This window comes from Heterocephalus glaber, unplaced genomic scaffold (assembly GCF_053883595.1).
Source record: "Heterocephalus glaber isolate CG9 unplaced genomic scaffold, H.glaber_assembly_v1.0 deba00001733, whole genome shotgun sequence".
NCBI lineage: Eukaryota > Metazoa > Chordata > Mammalia > Rodentia > Bathyergidae > Heterocephalus > Heterocephalus glaber.
In genome coordinates, this window is record NW_028258444.1 from 11870437 (window position 1) to 11892295 (window position 21859).

A 21859-nucleotide genomic window follows, 5' to 3' on the forward strand; every position below is an offset into this window, starting at 1 on the left:
GAAAATACTAAGAAATCTCTAGGAGGCCCCAGAACTTGTATTTGAATTTAGCAGGATTAGAAAATACAAGGTATATATAAAAATTCAGGTCTATGTATACTTGCTATAAATGAAAAATTGGATATTGAAATTTAAAAGTTATGCAGGAGTACAAAGGACCTAGAAAAGTAAAAAGAAAAAAACAGAACAGTGTTGGAAGACATTTAATACCTAATTTTAAGACTTCTTCTAAAGCTACAGTAATCAAGGCAGTGTTGGTATAAGGAAAGACATACAGATCATTTGAATAAAACAGAGAATCTAGAAATAGAACCACACATATATGGTCCACTGAGTTTTGAAAGATTATTTAACACTAGCATTTTATAGAATATAAACTCAATTCAAGAGCTGAGGAAAAGATAGTGTTTTCAGCAAATGGCACTAGAACACCTGGTATCTGTATATAAAAAATTAACCTCATCCCTTTATTTCCATACATAAAAATAACTTTGAAAGGATCTATGAACCTTAATATGAAAGCCTAAAAGTATAAAACTTTAAGAAGAGATTATAAGGGAAAATGTTTATGAATTTAGAGTAGGCAAGAACTTCCTAGGATACAAAAAATCATGATGTATAAAAGAAAAAAATTGATAAATGAGATTCCATCAAAATTTAGAACATTAAATGACTTTGTTAAGAAAATGAAAAGTAGTCCTTAAACAGACCATATTTACAATGCATATAACCTATGACCAGAATATATAAAGAACTCTTACAGCTCATTGATAGACAACCCAATTAAAAAGTAGACACAAGAAGCTGATAAATAGCCAGTACAGCACAAGGAAAGGTGTGCAACACTAGAATCAGAAAAATTCTAATCAGTACAATAACAAGACTGAATTACTCATTAGGGAGATGAAGTTAAAAGTTTTAAAAGAACAAATGTCATCTTAGATGTGAACCAGTTAGAACTTCCTAATACTGCTAATGTGAATGTAAAATGACAAAACCATTTTGGAAAACAATATAGAAATTTCTTGTATTACTGTTAAGACCCAACAGTCCTTAAATTTTGCTTGAGAGGAATGAAAACACATGTTCACAATAGATTTGTACATACAAATTGACTATCCCTTATCTGAAATTCTTGGGACCAGAGTGTTTCAGATTTTCATTTGAAAATCACTTGATCTGCAAAGAGGATAGCTACTCCCGCTTTTTTTTTGGAGGGGGGCATTCCTGTCACATGGAGTATTGTTTTCCACCCTTTAATTTTCAGACTTTGAGTTTCTTTTTGAATTAAATGTGTTACTTATATGCAGCATATTGTTGGATCTTGCTTCTTGACCCATTCTGCCAGTCTATTTCTTTTGATTGGTGAATTGAGATTAACATTGATGGTTATAACTCATACATACTGATTTATCATTGTCATGACTTTTTCTTTTTGTTGGATTCTTCCCCTATGTGTTTGATTTCTTGTCACCCCTGACAGATTCATTCTGCTAGGCTTCCTGGGGTTGTGATCCTCATTGTCTTTTCCTAGGATATTGTCTAAAATTTTTTGGAGTGCTGGTTTGGTATTCATGAAGTTCCTAAGGTGCTCTTTGTCATGAAAGTATCTTATTTCTCCATCAACTTTGAAAGATAGTTTTGCAGGGTACATCAATCTGGGTTGGAGGCTGTTTGCTTTTAGGGCTTGCAATAGGTCACTCCAAGCTCTTCTTGCCTTGAGGGTTTGCATTGAGAAGTCTGCTGTGATTCTGATGGGCTTTCCTTTGTCTGTGATTTGTTTCTTTTCTCTAAGTGCTTGTAGAACTTTGTTCTTCTGTTGGGTTTCTGGAATCTTAACAATTATATGCCTATGTGTAGAGTTTTTTTTAATCAAGGCTATTTAGAGTCCTGTATGCCTCCCTTATCTGTACGTCAAATTCTTTTCTCCTGCTTGGGAAGTTTTCTGCCATCACTTCTGTGAACAGTTCTTTTTATGTCATCTGCACTCTCTCCTGTTTCTTTGTTGACTCCAATCAGTCTTACGTTATTCTTCTTTGCATCGTCTAGCAGCTGCTGGTTTGATTTCTCCCTTACAATTTTAAAGCAGTTTTTCTTTTCCTGGTCACTAATTGCAATCTTATCTTCTATATCTGAAATTCTCACTTTGACTCATTCTGCTGTGTAGACTTTCAATGGAGTTTTTAATCTCCTGGAAATCTGTTTGTATCAGTTTTATGAATTCCATTTGTTTCCTATGTTGGGATTCCATCATGTTCCTCAGCTCCTCTGTTTTTTTTATCTGTGTCCTCTCTAGATTTATTAATCATGTCTTGCACTATGGGCACAGTCTGTATTGTTATCTGAGAAATTATTTCTGATTTCATTTTTTCCAGATCCTCTTTTGTTGCCAGCTCAGGGAGTCCATGTGGTTGAGTATCACAATATTCCATCTCGTTTCCCTTTGGCGTTGTTTTAGGTGATCTGGAACTCTGGTTTTGAAACTTGTTTATGTGTCTTCTAATTTCCCTGGGGGGTGGGGGGGTGCTGCTGGTGCCTGTGGGGCTCAACTCCTCTGTGCTCATGTGGAGTGGGGTACGGTGGCCCGGATGCCTCCTCTTGTGCGCTGGGAGTGGCTCACCTCCTCTGTGCTTGAGGGGCCAGCTGGAGTTTTCTTAGTGATCCTATATTAGAATGGAGAAAGAAATCCAATCACAGGGAAAACTATTTCTATCTAGAAGAGCTAATCAGAGAGCATGAACAGGAAGTCCTTAAGACCCATCGCATGCAAACCACAGGTAGTCTCATGGTGACAGTCTCTTATTCCAGGCTATCCCCCAAATCAGAGCATCATGTAGCTCCTAGGTGTGTGAGCCATTTCTACCCCTCATGTCTCACTTCATGGTTTGGAAAAATTTGAAATTTTTCCAAGGTTTCCAGATACATCTCTTAAAATTATCAAGATTCAACTATACTTCCAAGAATACTTCTCAGCAGATTCCAGAGCTCTCTGCCCATTAATATTCTGATTCCATGTTGACATCTCAGATTGTTATTTTACCTATGAAAAAGTGATATTCAGAGAGCTGTTAAGCAATCTGCACATTTGGTTGATTAAAATAACTTAGAACTCTTAAAAGCTGATCCTATATATGAAGTGGAATGCAGTAGGCACAGTTGATGACAGTAATGACAGGGCATATTTTCCTGAGTTCTATGTTTTTAGCTTTTCCAGTTTATAAGTGTCATGTTAAATAAGGTAACTCTGTTAAGTGTGTTCTGCCTATTTCACAATAGCATTGGTTCTGTAAAAGTCAGATTTCTGAGTCATGTTGAGTTAATCATGCAAACAAATGCTGAATCTGGCAAATGCAATAGCAGGGATAAACACAGCAACATTGCATTTCACTTCTAAACAAGGCTAGAGAGGCCTGGGGAGGGTTCCTCCAGGAATCATGGCACAGCTGAAAACTAAGCATCACCCAGTCTCATAGAGAAGGAAGAGTTATGTCTGGTAATCTTGACAAAATTGAGATATTACCTTTAATAAGCAATCTAAATAAATTTGATATCCTTAGTAAGTACTGTTGATGTGAAATTTATCTACTTCACAGTTAATGACTAAACTAGATTATGAACTCTGTTTGACTGCTTCCACGAATTTCATCACAGTTCTTGGGTTACTCTTTGGACCCTCCTGCCATTTTGCTAGTGATAAAAATACCAGTACTTCAGGACCAACTTTTGATCATGAGTTTCTCAATTCCTGTCTTTGGAATTAATTTCTGTCTCCTTAGCACTCTGATGAGATTTTGAATAAACACCCTTTATAGCTCTTGTCCTTTTCTAGGCAGATACACATAGTAATTATCTGTGTGCTTCATTTCCTCTGCTATACAATAAGTCCCTGAAAATGGAAATTGTATATTTCCTTCTTTGTGTCCTTGGAAGGTCTAGTATTGTGAAAAGTACATCGTTTACCTTCTCCAAATGGTGCAATTAAATGAAATTGAATTACATTTGAATAGATAGGCTCAGAGTTGAGACATTGTTTATTTATATAAAATAAAGAATGTTGAGAATTTTGAATACCAGAGTAAGGGTGTGAGAGCATGAACTATTGAAGCTTGGAAATATTTTTTTGTTCTGTTCATGTGTATTTTATATGATATGACCAATGTATTTTATAAAAAGCAAGTTAACTTTAGTAATTGTTATGTTTGTAAGAGAGTATACTTTCTCATGGCAACAGTGAAGGTAGACTATGAAATTATTACTTTCCTCCTTATTTTTGCTTACACCATTCTGAGGTCACATTTGTGACCTGTGTTGGAGAGGTTTTTTTTATCATCATGTTATATTTCTATTCAGATGTCTTGTACAGGTTTGATAGCACATTAATCCACATCCCTTGCTATACCTTCCTTATTCAGTGGAAGAACAGAGATCCCAATCACATGGAAATACTGGCAAACTTGATGAACAGACAAAACTGACTGCAGGTAAACCTCGGGTAAGAAAAAGATCAAAGGGACAAAGACTGGTCCCTAAACACACAGTCATCCTGTGGGTCAAGGATACACATGCTGCAGAATAGTGTTTCTACCTCTCCACAGTAGATCCTTGATTAAACACACAACTGTAGTCCAGGGTGGTATTTTGTGTAATTTAGTGTATAGCCTGTTGTTTCAAAGAATTTGTGTAGATACTTGAAATCTACCGATATTCTTGTTAGTGTACGTATGATTATAGAGAATCAGTACTCAGGTAGAATGGATACAGGAATTAGTATTCATTAATTACTGTCATTTACTAGGTAACATGTTTTAACTAGTAATAATAATTGATAGTAAAAATAGTAACTTTACGTTTAGTAAGTGCTTACTGTGTCCACAATTTAAGCCATTTAAACCTTTCAGCAAACTTTAAAACATAACCTGTCCAGTTCATAACCAAGTAAACAAGCCTCCCACTAGACGGAGCCTGCTGAGGATAGTCATAAGTCAGTTGGTGTTAGAGCTAGGATTCAACCTGGTCTACCCAGAAGTAGTTTAGTTGCATGGTCAGACCTTGTATGAGGGGAATTTTTTTTGGATAAAATTTTTATTTTAGAACAGTTTTAGTCTTACAGACCTGGTTTTCCCTATTATTAACATAGTAAATTAGTAAAGCTCATTTGTTATAATTAATAAACCAGTATTGGCATATTATTAACTAAAGTCCATAGATTGTTCAGGTTTTCTTAGTTTTAGCTTAGTGTCTTTTTGTTGTTGTTCCAGGATCCCATGTAGGACATTACATTACACTCAGTCATCAGGTTTCCTTGGACTCCTCATGATTGTGATAGTTACTCAGATTTTTTAAGGAGCAGTAATTGAGTATTTTGTAGAATAATCCTTAATTAAGGTTTTTCTGATATTTTTCTAATGATTACTATGGCATAGTATGTTTTGGGGAGGAAGACCATGGAGTTAAAGTACTGTGGTTATCACGATATATCAGTTACATCCCCTGTTATTTTTTAGGTCAAAAAAACAAAAACAAAAAAAACCAAAGTTACATCCCCTCCACATGACTTACCATGGCTGCAACCAACTTTTTCACTTGGCAGAGAGTGTCCGTGTTAGGTTTCTCCAGTATAAAGTTACTAAAAAAACCATTTTTTGTTATGTGGTAGAGAAATCTCAGACAAACTCATTGTAGTTATTCCATAGGAATTGGAAATCATCAGGAAGCCACTGCCCCCAACAATATCTCTTTGGGATTGTGTGGTCTCTCATTTTCTTTGCTTTGGGTGTTTTCTTCTTTATCTCTTCTGTTTTTTTTTTTTACTAACTGGTGACAAATTTCTGGCAGTAACTCTGATTCTTAATTTCCTCATTCTTGTCTCTTTGCTTCTTAATGGGCTGCCAGCACCTGCTATCCATCTCTCACACTGAGGACCTGCTTGGGGTCTACCTCACTTTCTCCTCCTCTTTGCTGATGCCACTTCCTCTCTCTTAGTGCAGTCACAATGTCAAGCACTTGTACCTTCATTAGTTTAATCCTTAATAAAACTCAGTGAGATAGGTAGGATTATCTCCATTTTACAGATGATGAAACTGATATCCAGAAAAGGTAAACATTTTAAGTTCTCATAAGTCAGGTTTTCAGATTCCAAAGCCAGTAATCTTCTTGTTGCTGTTCTATATCATCTCTTTGAAAACTCCCAGTAATCCTCTGAGGTTAAGTAGTTTGCCCAAGATTACCCAGCTAGTAGTGGTGGTGTAGGATTTAGACCTTGATTTTTCACAGCCCAAAGCCCACCACCAGCTTGCCTTCCAGAACACTGTAACATAAGTTAACCCGAGGAATGTCATTGTTTTAGGTTTGTTCTGAATGGGTGAAGATAAAGGTATGGACTCTATAGTACCTCACTGTCTCTGAGCAAGTATGTTGAGAGCCTGGCCTTGAATGTTCAGAGCCTGGCCTTAACATTCATCTTGAGCAAACACTCAATAAATATTACCCACACACACAGAGGTAGGAAAGCTGTAGATCTTGGCTTTGTAAGCAAAATTTTTACTGGGAAGTTTGCAAGGCTAGATTGTTGGGAAGATGAGAAAGATAAATAAACATCAGGGAATACTGAACCTGCCATAGGTGACAAATGTCCTGCTGTGTGAATCTTATGAGCACGTGAATATGTTTGTGAATGTTGGTCTAAGGTGTTGGTGTGAATGGTTGAGAGAAATGCAAATTGGCATGTGTCCTGAAACCTGATGTGTGGGAATAGTGAATGATTCTTGTGGCCTTGAGCTATTGATAGGAAATAGCCCCACTTTGTCTTGATTTTTCTCAGCATGGCAGTGGATATAGAAGACTAAGTAATAGTGAGAATGAATGATGATGGTGTCTTAGACTAGATGGTACCAGAAGAGATAGAGGGAAAAAAAATAAATGGCTTCACTATATTAAATGTGAATGTGAAGGTGAAGGTGTAGAAGCTGCCAAAGATGTTGGGTGGGTAATAACATCATTTACTGAGATGGGAAACATTTGAAGAAAACCTTATTTGGTTGGAGTGTGATTGGGAGCCTACGACTATGGATTCTTTAGACCTCCAATTGGAAATTTCAAGTGTAAATTATTGTATATACATCTAGAACTCAGGGCAGAGGTCTGGGCTAGGGATATTCCTTTGTGAGTCATATATGTGTGTGCGTGTGTGTGTGTGTGTGCATGTGTGTATGTAAATTATGTATATATGTAAATGTATGTGTATGTAAATATATACACATATGTATATATGTAAATAACTCTATAGGTGTTGTCTAAAGCTCATAGAGTGGCCATAGAGTGAAAAGACAAGAGGCCCTAAAGGCTAAATAATAAATAATTTTCAAGGGAGAAAAAAAAGGAGTAGCCTAAGAAACAGGAGACAAACTGAGAAAAATCCAGAATTGAGAAACAGATGTTTCAATGAAAAATTATAAAGAGATAAATTGTAGAGTAATAGATTATAGAGCCATTAATGAATGAAAGAATTAACAAAAGTGTTTCTGTGCTAAGAAAAATTTTAAAGCAGACCATGAAGACTATTACTGCCCTAATTAGCTTCTTAGCTTTGTATTTTGGCAGTGGTTGTGAACTATTTGTATGAGCCATTTTCCTGATGTTTCCTTTTACTATTTTATTTTTGTCATTTTTTTGCTTCTTAACACTTCCACTATAGACTAGGCAAGAATAAGTTAAGGATGGGATAGCAAAAGCTGTAGTTATTCTGGTTGCTCTTCAGTGCTGATAAATATTTGATAGTTTAGGAATAAAATTCTGAGGAACCTCAGTGGCTTTTAAAAAAATCTCTAGTTTTTGTTTTTCTCACTGAATATTAGAAGTTGGTATTATCAGACGAGTCATTTAATATTTCAAAATAATACAAAAACAATACATCAAGAAAAAGTAAAGAAGCTAATATTATCGAGGAAGCAATACATACTTGTTAAGTATTGGACATTTCAGTATTTTAAAAATTCAAAACCCACCTAACATTTAGAAGGGAAGATTTTTAAGATTGAATATGAGATAGTTTAAAATTGTGTTTTATTAATCAAAGAAATTGTTTTCACTCTTCAGATGATTGTTACACAATAAGAGTCTTAGTGTATTACAATTCTAAGGTTGCACTGGGATGAGGTAATGTAAAGTGTCAGATTAACTTGACAGTGCTTTTCTTTAGAGAGAAGACAGGCTTCATTGTGTACAAGTTCTTTATTATTAAGAAACTACTTACACTCTTCCTGTATCCTAATACTGACTACATGTTATTTAGAATTATGGTTTCAGATTATATTAGCTTTTGGAATGCAATGACATGCAATAGATAATCTGGCAAGTGTGTCACAGAAATCACATGCATGGTATTGCTGTCCTATACCAGAAACAGAGCCAGGTCTGGCATTAGGTGCTGTGTAGGTGGCAGAAACTGCTCTTCTGGGTTGGAAGGCTTATCCAAATGCATCCTCAGCCAGACATTGCACTAAACATTTCCCATTATTCACTCCATTGAATAGAAGCACTAATACATAAATATTATCGTGGAGTGATAACATGTAACATAGTTTTTTAAAAAAGATACAGCCCTTCATTACTTCTTGGGAGACATTTGGATAGGAGTAGCTGATTAAGCACTCATCCCATGAAGGAACTTCAAAATCTTACCCTAACAGCCCTGGTGGATATCATTCCTTGTATTTGGCAATATTATTACTTTTTCCCTCTGGACCACTTATTTCTCATATTTTACTTGTCTACCAGAAAAGTTGACTTCCAGGTGGAATTTTTCTCACCTTACCGCTTGCCACAGCTCAGCGAGCTGCCCTACCAATTTGATCATAATTGAGGTATCAGGATTCTGTAGTTGGGAGCTGCCCTAACACATAGGGCTGACTCTGTGTGAGCAGAAAGGGGCCATTTTGTCAAATGATATATTCCTGTATGGTCTCAGTAACTTGGGTTTTACTTCAGCCAGCCAGTCTAGTGATGGACCCTGATGAATGAAGAATTTCTTTTCTCACTTTTCATCCACCTCTCCATCCCTGAGCTTTGTCACTTGGTGCTCCTAGCCAGATTTGCTTTAGCTATTATCTTTCTGGCCCACTTCTCCCTTAGGGCTCTTCCACTCATCTGTGAGACCAAGCCCTAAACATTCTATACAATACCATTCTGGATGAATGTGGTTACTCATCAAAAGTTAGGCAGCCAGTAAGTCAGAACATATCAACAGCGCTAGGAGAAAAACAGTGAAAGAAAAATTACTTGAGTGGAAGATAGAAGTCCAATATGTTTTGATTTGATTTGGCTAAGAGTATAGTATTAAATTATCCAGGCATCCATATTTATAGCCATAAAGTCATTTTTGTGGTGGCTAAATCTAAAAGAAATCTGTAATAAATAGACATCCTTAAATAAAATCAGCTGCCTTATAATTTTTATTGGCTTTCATGAGTGGGTAACATAAATAGTATTTTGCTTCTATCATAACACGGTTATTAAGGCAAAATAGTCCAACATTATTGTAGTTCCTCCTAATTATATAATTGATATTATGTAAATTAATTTTCTTTCTGCTGGTTAAAGAAAAGACTGTCTTGTTTTATAGTAGTTCAAACATGTCATTTGTGTGTTAATAAAGCATTCTTTGTATCATTCAGAATTCATCCATCCTTTAATATTCACAAAATTTCAATCAACATCATTATTATCTCTTAATGGATGGCAAGAATTTAACTCTAGAAAAAAAGCACAGAAATGTGCCTTATTCTTAGGGTGAATATTAAGAGTTTATTTACATATTCAAAATAATTGATGAATATTTTTTCCATTTAGGAAAGACACAAGAATGTATAGCATTTTTTTTCCTGTGGGAGTGAGACATTTCTAGCTTCATTCTTTGGATTGATTTAGAAATCTTCACTTGCTTCAGTGGTTTATTTCCTTGAATTTGGGTAAATTTGAGATAGTCTCAGGACATCTGTAAACAAATAGTTGGGGAAGGTTGTATTTGTTAAAATGTAGTCTTCCTGAGGTTTTTGTTCATAATGCTTCATAGTGGAAACTGCAGATTTCTTTCTCTTCTTGTACATGGCTAGTTAAGGCAAGTTGGAGAGTCAGAACCACTAACTTTGTAACATTAAGGCAGGCATTCACTATATCTGAGCCTCAGTTCTTCTGCAAAGTGAGAAGTTCAAATAGATGCTCTCTGGGTCCCTTTGAAATTGTATAAAAATTGTAAAAAAACTGGTTAAACTGATTTTCAATGTTATTTATGAGGGTTCTTTGAAACAGATGACAGAGGAAAAAGCAGCAAAACAGTGGAGGAAGAGAAATTGCAGGGAGGAGAGTGTGTGGGAGACCCATGGACGGCTCATCCCGCTGGCATCCTGGCTCTTCCTCCCTCTGTTTCCGCTAACTTTCTTTCTCCACGATCCACTCAGTGATCTCACACCAAGAGGAAAATCTGGGTGTGGGTTGAAAAGGAAGGGGGTGAATTTTACTGACTGAAAATGACAAACTTCATCTCAAATTCATTTGTTTCTTTAGTGATAGCTAAATAGCGGAACATTAGGTCAGAGGAGCAGTAGTTAAGAGACAGGCAAAATGCCTGCAAATCCAGTTTCCTTAAAAGATCATTTGAAGCAAAAGTTGACCAGAATTTTTGTAAAAAACAAGATTTAGTTATATCATTTATATGATCAACAATGTCACACCTCTAAAACATATGCCTCTCCCTGAAATGTTTCTCAGAGAATGTTTTTTCTCTTCTAAATTTGTACCCTAACTACTCTTTCACTGTGGGTGTGTTTTATAAAACCACCCTGGAACCTGTATATCCCCAAATAAGCCCACCTGATTGATATCTTAGAGGCATCCCTTTGTTTCCTTTATCTCCTTGTTTACCACCATATGCTGGGGCGATGATTTTTCTTCATTTCACTGCCCCTCAAGAAGAGAAATCTGTCAAGGACACAAACTATACCTTATTTTTTATGCTTTCCCTGAGCTAAAAGTACTCTTGGTTCGGAGTAGGAAGAGCATGGTTGTAGGAACAGAAGATGGGAAGATGCAGGTCCAACCTTAGGTGCTTATAGTTTGGTGGGGGACTCAGAAGAGAAAAATGTACATGATTTCAATAGATTACAATGACTACTCCAACTGATATATGAGTCAGGGGATGATAGGGAGTCCAAAAGCTTTGGTTGTAAGGATAGAAGAATGAGATAGTGGTCACTGAGTTGCTTGCCTTGTGACCACTAGATCTAGCATTTTAGAATGAGCAATGCTGAATTAAAGGATTAGTTCACTTTCTCCAAGGAGGTGATGATGCCTCATTAGTCTACACGGATGCAACATGAAACAAGTATTTAAAAAGTCAAACAGCAGGTAGTAAATAGTCGTACCTCTTCTACCTCCACCTATCTGCCTCACTCCAAGCTGGGGCAGGAAAGCTGGGTCTGCCTCCAGTCTTTGCCACACAATCTGTTCTCTAAGTCTGTAAGTGTCTTCCCCACTTTTTGGCCTGCTGATTTCTCATACATCTCTGATAGATAAAAAAGGCTGCAAATCTTTGCTGGTCCCCTCACTGGGAGATGCATGTTTCCCTGAGCTTTGAGTAAAACTCTGCTTTGTGACTGCCCAACCAATAGAGTATGACTAACCTGGGCATCAGGGACTGGCAGCTTCTAGACTCTGGCATGGAATACTAGTTCTAGAGCAAGCCAGTTGCCATAGAGTAGGTCTGGCTACCCCCCAAGACTGCCGTGCTTGTGAGGAGCCCAAGTCACATGCAGAAGCCCAGGAGGATGAGATGCTATGTGGAGAAAGCAAGTACAGATTCTCTTGGAAGTGGATCTTCAGCTGCATCAACTGATACCCATTAATTAGAACTGAATTGCCATCTGAGTTCCTGGCCAACACAACAAGGAGCAAAATAAGATGGGAATTTTAAGGTAGCAAGTCTTAGTGTAGTTTGTTACATAGAAATAAATACCCAAAGTAATATAAATCAAGACTTGTTCACATATTATTTCCCTAGGCAGTGCTTGTCTGGTTTTGGGGGCAGAGCTGATCATTCCCTGATTTTTTCCAGAGTCATGTGTAGGAAGCAACAGAAATTGTCACCTTTTGATGAGTATCTCCCACTCATTGGGCATTGCAGAGTTTCTATTCACTGCCACGATCGTCAGCATCTGGCACTGTCTCATGCTCAAGAAATGTTCTCTGAGTGAGTGAACAGACTGCAGAACAATTTCTAGAAAATCAAATACAAGGCCCCATTCATATAGAAGCAGATAATTGCTTTCCAGTGAAAAGGTAATAGGTCTTTAACAGTCCTTTAAAATCCAGATTTTGCAATCCCTACCTATTCTGTCCTGAGAAGGTTAGCCACAGTAACAATTAGGTTTGGCCAAGGGCCTAGCTTATCTTCGCTGAATCTCCAACAGACAATACCTCAGCAGGTTCACAGGGAGCTAATACTCCTATCTGCAGCAGCTGTGAGACAACAGTTCTCTAATAAATGAGCTGGATTCCTACACAATCGTGAACTCAGTCACCCCTGGAATTAACGTGTCCTTCCACCTTAATACTAAAGCTGTGGGAATCAAGAGTGCAGGGCTGGTCTCTACTTAAAAGGAGGGAGCTGATAAGCAGCATTAGATAATGCAGCACAGGCTAGATAGAGATAAGATGTTCCAGTGGTTGGGCTTTCCAATTTGCTGGTATTTTCCTCCTTATTTACTAAGGACAAGAATTTTCCCTGGATCTGCTCAATCTTGGTATTGCTGACGTGGTCTTCTTTTTGACACTTTATTGGCCAGACTGCATCAGTATTTGCCTACCATGATCCACTAAAGAATATTTCAGAGAAAACAGTGCAGCCTGACTCCTTTGTGAAAGCAGAGGTGATGTAAGGGATTTCTAAGTAGAATAAGTCAAATAAAATGGCAGCTTATTGCTTAAATCCTGCCAGATGATCTGAGATAACTTACAAAATGTGCCCTTTTCACCAGAATGTTTTGCATGGAGGAGTAATAGCTGCAATAAGGAATGAAAACCTGTCTGGAAGAACGATTAGACTTTGGGATATTATTGTTAATGTTGTATGGATCTCCACAGTGTGTAGTTAGAGACATGTGAATCATGGGATGGTGGAGATTTAATTCACTTTATCCCACATTGAAGGAGAGAAAATAAATTCCTATTACAGAACCTATACACTTGTTAATGCATTTGATAAAAGAGAAGGAGTTTGCGATGGATTGATTTTTAATTAGCTTTGTTTTGTTCCCTAGGCTTCCTGACTTGCAGACATCCTGGACAACTGAGGGTCTGTACTCTTGTCAGTAACATGTCAGTATTGTCCTCTGCCTGAGAAATATTTTTGAAACTCAGAGGGAAAATGTGGATCATCCACTGGTTGTATTATATTTCTTTCTTTGCTTGTCTGTCATTTTCATTGGAACATTCAGTGAAATTAGGTCAGTTACGGTTTTAGTTAGCAATGCAGCTCTTGTGTTGTACACAAATCATATGATGTTTTTAATTATTTCTGCTTTTTAGCATTGATCTGAAACCAAATCCTTAACTATGCATGGCTTAGAGGTGTTTCTCCCCCTCTCCTTTTTGTTTTGACTTCTTTCTGGGTCTAAAATGAAACCTAATCTTGCAATAGCAAGATATAATATTTTTTGGATTTAATAGGCAGCTTGAAAGTCTGAGGTTGAAAAGGAAAGATATGGGTAATTACTGGAAATATAGTTGTAAATGGAAAATTTTAGAGTAATTAATAGTTATCCACTACTTTTCTTCTAAGAGAGTGATGCTTATCTTTGAACTTTAAAGCTACATAGAGGAGCCTTTTCGAAATCTCAGTGGTTTGCCTTAGGCCAAGAGCTCTAGATTTTCTAACTTGTGAACTGTGTTCAGTTTCCAAGCATAAGGAGGAAATTGGAAAAGATTTCCTTAGGCCTCACAATCTGGGCCTGGTGTGTTTGGCAGACTACAGAGAACCTGGAAAGCACATCATCTGTGAGGAAAGATTTTTTAAAACATGACTGCTAATATGAGCTGCATCACAAAAAGAGAATTTAAAAAGCATGTCTTTCCTAGAAGAGTAAAAGTAATTCTAGGCAACAGAGACAAGGCAGGGGTATCACAACCTCCAACTTGAAGCTATACTACAAAGCTACTGTGATAAAAACAGCATGGTACTGGCAAAGAAACAGACCGGAGGACCAATGGAACAGATTAGAAGAGGCAGAAACAACTCCAGACACACTCAGCCACCTCATCTTTGACAAAGGAGCCAAACACCCTCACTGGAGGAAAGATAACCTCTTTAATAAATGGTGCTGCAAAAATTGAGTTTCAACTTGCAAAAGATTAAAACTAGACCTAGATCTATCACTATGCACTAAACTAAAATTGAAATGGATTAAAGATCTAAATATTAAAACAGAAACGCTGAACCAGCTGGAACAGAGGTTAGATAGAACTCTTAAAGACATTGGTGTAGGAAAAGATTTTATGAACAAAACCTCAATTGCCCATGAACTAGCACAAATGGTCAACAAGTGGAATCTCTTCTTATTAAAAAGTTTCTGCACAGCAAGAGAAAACACCAGCATTGTGAAGAGATAACCCACAATGTGGGAAAAAAGTTTTCCCCTGCTATTCCTCAGGCAAAGGTCTACTATCTAGAATCTATAAAGAACTTAAAAAAATCAGACCTCCCAAATTTAAAGACCCAATCCAAAAACGGGCATCTGAAATGAACAGACATTTCTCAGATAAAGAAGTAGAAATAGCAAATAAATACATGAAAAATGTTCCACATCATTTGTCATTCGAGAGATGTAGATGGAAACAATGCTGAGATTCTGCCTCACTCCAGAAAGAATGGCTGCTATCATGAAATCAACCAACAACAAATGCTGGTGGGGCTGTGGGGAAAGAGGAACCCTGCTCCACTGCTGGTGGGAGTGTAGACTGGTGCAACCACTGTGGAAATCAGTATGGAGATACCTCAAAGAACTAGGACTGGAAGTCCCATTTGACCCACCTATTCCACTGCTGGGTATCTTCCCAAAAGAATTAAAAGAATCATACTACAGTGACAGATGTGCACCCATATTCATAGCAGCACAGTTTGTAATAGCTAAAACTTGGAAGCAGCCCAATTGCTCATCACCTGGAGACTGGATAAAGAAAATGTGGTTTTTTATAAAATAGAGTACTACTCAACTGTAAAAAATGAGAAAATAGAGGCGTTTATATCTAAATGGATGAACATTGAGGTGATACTCTTTTTATTTTCAGGTATGCAATAAATATAAGTTTAATAGTATAGATCAACAGAGGAAAAGAAATAAGCAGCAGCCAATATTTGATTTGCATCCTTATCACTTTTTCTAGGGTCCCTCTAACTTGATGTAAACTTACAATTTTCAAGGAAATTTCTATTCCACTCTCATTTTATCAGAAATAAATTGACTAGTTTTTCTGTTTGTATGATAAAACAGAAAAGACTGTTACATTTGAATGGAAAAGGCACTCCATTTGTGATCAATCTCACAGAAAATCACATTCCCACCAGAAAACACAAACATCATCACAAAACTAAAAATACACAGGAGATCAATACCATTCAATAAATATTCAAGCTACTTCAGTCTCCCCCCAAAAGGACCAATACGTCAAAAAACCATAAAGAAAACCCCTGTCCATTTCCAAGTGACCCAAGTAGAAGAAAGAGCAAGATGCTATGCGTGCTACTTTACCCCTCTCCTGGCCCTTCACTACTTGGAAAACTGCCTGCTCTCCACAGCGACTGACAATGGGCCTCATTTCTTCTCGGGGGAGAAAAAATTCACTGACACTTTTGGGCAATATCCCCCATTTCTCAGGAACCCTGGCTGTCTACCTAGTTCTGCTTCCAAACCCTCTTCATATGGTTCTGGGTAAGACTTGGGTTCTGTCCCATTAAGATGGGCCATATGAACTAGGAGTTTCATCTTGCTGGTTTTAGCCTGGGCCCTTGGACCCCACAGGAACTCATAGCGAGCAGGATCACTGTTAGAAATCTGCTGGTACATCAGGTACTCTTCCCGTGCTAAATCCTTAGTGATGAATTTCCAGGCTTCCTCAAAATGAATACGCTCAGACTGAGCTAACATGTCCCATCTTTTCACTTTTTCAGTTAGGTCCTCCTCACTGATACGGTTGCCCTCTATGAAGATTAGAGACAGGATGAATATAATGATGTCAATTTTGAGAATGAGTCTTTCATTATCGCCATCTAGTATCCCACTGTATGTAAGACCCAAAATGGGGACTAGCTCATATGTATTGCCAGAATAATTCACTTTCCTGATTTTAATGCCAAAGCCCAGATACATGGACTCACAGAGTTCCCAAAAGTTCAGAGGGAAGTCGTTACAGTAATCATGGGGCAGAATATGCAGCATTTCTTTCATGGTGACCTGCTCCTTCATCTGATACTTGTGGAGCAGAAAAGACACCAACTTACATAACTTGGCATTTAGGAGCACATTTGGCAGGATGTGAGAGAAGTGTGCATCCTGTGAGGAGCTTGAACCCTCACAGGATTGACTTTGACTGGAAGTCATGAGGACAGCAAGAACTTGTCGAGGATCAGAAGCCTTCAAATCTCCAGTGCTGGAAAATAGAGTGCTGAGCAATAGTAATTCAGCTGCTCCAAGAATCCAAACCCAGATTTTGAAAAATCACAACTGAGAATTCTCCACTGCACAGTGCAAGGCTAGCAAGAGAGGCAGGAATGGGTTATTTTCAGTCTCAACCTGGAATGTGGCCTCTGAGGCGATGCTCTTAAGTGAAATAAATAGGACACCCACGTCTAAATACCGAATAGTTTCTCTAGTGTGAGAAATTGAAAGTGTAAATAAGGATTCAAAGGTATAATAGATGGTGTGAAATAGGAAGGAAAGGGGTAAAGAGGAAGGGGAAGTGGGAGGGGTGAGGGAAAGTAAAGAAGGGAATGGAATTAATATGAGAAAATGAAAAAATGGAAACAAAGTCTTTGTAAATAGGGAGGGATGGAGGGGTTGAAGGGAGGGCAGGGGAAAGGGGAAAAAATAAGAACCAAGAGAGATTATGTAAAGGTGAAAATTTCCAAGGATGAATGACATTATATTGTATACCTAAAATGTACCAATAAAATTATTTTTTTTTTAAAAAGCACGTTTCTGTTGGCCTTTAAATGGAGCATTGATTTGTCTTGTCCAGTTTTTCAGATCCTAGGTCAGCCTGCCTGTTCAAATGTGTCTCAAGGCAGGGACTACATGGCTTCCAAAGACCTCTAGGTCTGCAGCTCTGTGAAGAGACAGGACAGCCTTCAGTGCCTCTCTCAGTGACCCTTGAGAACTTGTCCTTGGTAGTGTTCCTCCTCAGGAGCATTAAGTATGAGACATTCTTGGAAGCCTCAGAGCTAAGGAGAGCTGCATAGGGGGAAGATAGCAAACTTTTCTTATAACCTGCCTACTTCTCCTTTTCTTCTGCACAAATACATTTATTGAATACTTCCTAGGTCCTGGGATCTATCATAAACTGGTAGTAATTAAGAAAAAAGGTAGGACTTGGTTCTTGCCCACGAGGAACTCACAATCTGCTGAAGAAGACATACATAGGAAAAAATGACCACGATACAGTTTACAAGAGTATTGTATAGTGGGTTGAACTGTGTCCCCAAAAAAGATATAGCTAGTCACTTCTGGTGCCTTCGAATATAAACTTATTTACAAGTTATCTTTAAAGATATAATTAAGTTAAAGGTCTCAAGATGAAGTCACCCTGACTTACAGTGACCTCTAACTGACTGAGTCTGTCTTTAAAAGAGGAGTAAGAAGGAGACCTGAGACACAGAGATACCCAAAAAGGCCATGTGTTGATGGGGATGGAGACTGGAGTTGTATTGCTCCAAGCTAGCGGATGCTAAAGTTGTCAGCAGTCATAAGAAGCTGGGAACTGGCAAGGAAACATTTCCCCCAGAGCCTCCAGAAAGAATCAACCCTACAGACCCCCTGATTTTAGGCTTGTGGCCTTCAAAACTGCACAAGAGCACACGTTTCTGTTTCTTCCTTTTTTGCTTTGTGTTTTGCTTTTGAATTACAGCCTGTTAGTAATACAGAACAGTGAGATCCATTTCAGGATGTTGGTACATGCATTTAACATATCTTGATCATTTTCAATCCCGTTACCTTCTCCTCTCTTTTCTCCTCCCTCCCCCTAATTTTCTTTCCCCTTTCCAAAAGTCTCCCTTGTAGTTTCTTGTCACCCAGTGAGGGTGTTTGGTTCCTTTGTTGAAGATGAAGTGGCTGAGTATGTCTAGAGTTGTTTCTGCATCTTTTAATCTGTTCCACTCATCCTCAGATCTGTTTCTTTGCCAGTACCATGCTGTTTTTATCACAGTAGCTTTGTAGTATAGTTTCAAGTTGGGCATTGTGATACCCCCTACCTTGTCTTTGTTGCCTAGAATTACTTTTGCTATTCTAGGTTTCTTCTGGTTCCAAATGAATTTTTGTTCTGTTTTCTCAAGGTCTGGGAAGTATGCTCTTAGAATTTCAATTGAGATTGCATTCAATCTATATGGCAGTTTTGGAAGTATGGCCATTTTCACTATATTGGTTCTTCCTACCCAGGAGCAAGGGATGCCTTTCCATTTTCTGATATCCTCTTTGATCTTTTTTTTCAGAGTGCTGTAATTTTCAGAATACAGGTCTTTAATTTCTTGCATTAGGTTGATTTCTATGTATTTCATTTTTTTGGATGGTATTGTGAAAGGAGTTGTTTTTTCAGTTCCTCTTTCAGTGAGTCTGTTGTTTGTGTATAGGAAGTTTATTGATTTTTGTGTTGACCTTGTATCCAGCTACTCTACTAAATTTGGTGATTAAGTCTAGAAGACTTTTGGCAAAGTTTTGGGGTCTTCTAAATAGAGTATCATGCCATCTGCAAATAATGACAATTTAACTTCTTCGTTTTCTATCTTTATTCCTTTTATTTCTTTCTCTTGTCTAATTCCTGTGGCTAATGTTTACAGAATTATAATAAACAGGACTGGTGATAGTGAAGATCTTTGTCTTGTTCTTGATTTTAGTGTGAAGGATTTCAGTTTTTGAACATTTAATGAGATGTTGACTGTTGGTTTTTCATAGATGGCTTTTATCAGGTTGAGATAAAGACCTTCTATTCCAATTTTCTTTGTTTTTTTTAAAAATCATAAACAGGTTGTGGATTTTGTCAAATGGTTTTTCTGAATCTGTTGAGGTGATAACATGCTTTTTGTCCTTGGCTCTATTGATATAGTGTGTTACATTTATTGGTTTGTGTATGTTGAACCATTCCTACATCCCTGGGATGAATCCCATTTGCTCCGGGTGTATGATCTTCTTGAAGATCTTTTGCAATTTATTTGCTGGTATCTTATTAAGGATTTTTGCATCTATGTTCATCAGGGAGATTGGCCTACAGTTCTCTTTTTTTGGTTGAATCTTTCTCTACTTTTGGGATCAAGGTAATGCTTGTTTCCAGGAGTGAATTTGGGAGCATTGCTTTCCTTTCAATTTCACTGAAGAGTCTAAATGGTAGTGGCAGCAGTTCCTCTCTAAATGTCTTGTAGAATTCAGCAATGAAGCTATGAGGACCTGGATTTTCTTGGTAAGTTTTTAATTATGTTTTCAATTTCATTTATTGATATTGGGTTGTTTAGAATTTTTAGGTCTTCTTTGTTCAAACTTTGTAATTCATATGTATCTAGGAATCTGTCCATTTCTTCTATGTTTTCCATCTTATTGGCATATAGGCTCTCAAGGCAGGTATTAATGATCGTCTGGATTTCTGCTGGGTCTGTTGTAATTTCACCCTTTTTGTTCCTAATTGCTTGGATTTGGGTCTTTTCTTTCCTTTTTTAAAATAAAGTTGTCTAAGGGTTTGTCAATTTTGTTTATTTTTTCTAAGAACCAACTCTTTGCTACATTGATTTTTTTTGTATTGTTCTCTTAATCTCCATTGCATTAATTTCTGCTCTGATTTTTATAATTTTCTCTCTTGTATGTGCTTTGAGTTTGTCCTCTTCTTTTTCTAGAAGCTTGGGGTTCAGCATTAGGCTGTTTATTTGAGCTTGCTCTGTTTTCCTAGTATGAGTATTCACTGCTATGAATTTCCCTTTCAAGACTGCTTTCATTGTGTCCCGTAAATTGTGATCTCTTGTATTGGGATTGTCACATAATTGTAGAAGCTGTGTGATTTCTTCTTTAATTTCCTCTGTGACCCATTGCTTGTTCAGGAGTGTGTTGTTCAATTTTCATCTGTTTATGGTTTGTAGTTTTAAATATTTGTGGTTTCTTTTGCTATTGATCTCCAATTTGATTGTGCTATGATCTGAGAATATGAAGGGGATAACGTCATTTCTTTTGCATTTACTTAAACTTGTTTTATGAGCAAGAATGTCATCTATTTTGGAGGTGACCTGTGTGCAGCTGAGAAGAATGTGTATTCTGATTTTGTGGGGTGGAATACTCTGTAAAAATCTGTTAAATTCATTTGTTCAAGAGTTTGGTTGAGTTCTAGTATTTTGTTGTTGATTTTTTATCTAGTTGATTTATCTATTTGTTGCAGTGGTGTATGTGGTCCCCCACTACTATTGCATTAGTGTTTATTTGATTTTTCATGTGCATTAATATTTGTTTTATATAGTTATGTGCACTAGTGTTTGGTGCATATATATTTATGATTGTCATATCTTCCTCTTGGGTTGTTCCCTTTACAAAAATGTAGTGGCCTTCTTTGTCTATCTTAATTAGTGTTGGTTTAAAATTCATTTTGTCTGCAAATAGGACAGCTACCTCTGCTTTTTTTCAGGTTCCTCTCACATGGAGTATTATTTTCCACCCTTAAACTTTCAGTCTATGAGTTTCCTTTTGAATTAAGTGTGTTTCTTGTATGCAGCATATTGTTGGATCTTGCTTCTTGACCCATTCTGCCAGTCTATTTCTTTTGACTGGTGAATTGAGACCATTAACATTGATGGTTATAACTGATATATATTAACTTATCCTTGTCATGACCTTTTCCTGTTTTTGGATTCTCCCCTTTTGCATTTAATTTCTTATCTTGCCTGATGGATTCATTCTCTTGGGCTTTGTGGGGTTGTGACCCTCATTGTCTTTTCCTAGGATATTATTAAAAATCTTGTAGAGTGCTGGTTTGGTATTCATGAAGTTCCTCAGGTGTTCTGTGTCATAAAAGTGTCTTATTTCTCCATGGATTTTGAAACATTGTCTTGCAGAGTACATCAATCTGGGTTGGAGGTTGTTTTCTTTTAGGGATTGAAATACTTTACTCTAGGCTCTTCTTCTTGCCTTGAGGGTTTGTGTTGAGAAGTCTGCTGTGATTCTGATGGGCTTTGCTTTGTATGTGATTTTTTTGTATAGTTATGTGCACTAGTATCTGGTGCATATATAATTATGATTGTCATCTCTTCCTCTTGGATTGTTCTAACTGCTTGTAGTGTTTTGTTTTTGTGTTGGGTTTCTTGAATCTTGACTATCATATGCCTAGGTGTAGTTTGTTTTGATCATGGCTAATTTGAGTCCTATATGTCTCACTTATCTGTATGTCAAATTCTTTCCCCTGCTTGGGAAGTTTTCTGGCATTACTTCTGTGAACAGTTTTTTTATGTCATTTGTACTCTCTCCTGTTTCTTCATTGACTTTGATCAGTCTTATATTATTCTTCTTTGCATCATCTAACAGCTACTGGAGTGATTTCTCATGGTCTCTTACTATTTTAATGAAATTTTTCTTTT

The 21859-nt window shown here is 37.2% G+C and overlaps 1 protein-coding gene across 1 annotated transcript; it reads right to left on the minus strand.

Annotated features, from left to right (window-relative positions):
* Nucleotides 1-15860: 15860 nt before the first annotated feature.
* LOC147821493 (melanoma-associated antigen 10-like) lies at nucleotides 15861-16493 on the minus strand. The gene has a single exon (XM_087199960.1). It carries the CDS (start codon nucleotides 16491-16493, stop codon nucleotides 15861-15863), a length of 633 nt encoding a protein of 210 aa, XP_087056086.1.
* Between the last annotated feature and the right edge of the window lie 5366 nt (nucleotides 16494-21859).

What these genes read in the sequence shown, in the direction of transcription:
- LOC147821493 (XM_087199960.1), bottom strand. Translation starts at nt 16,493, where the DNA reads ATGAAAGAAATGCTGCATATTCTGCCCCATGATTACTGTAACGACTTC.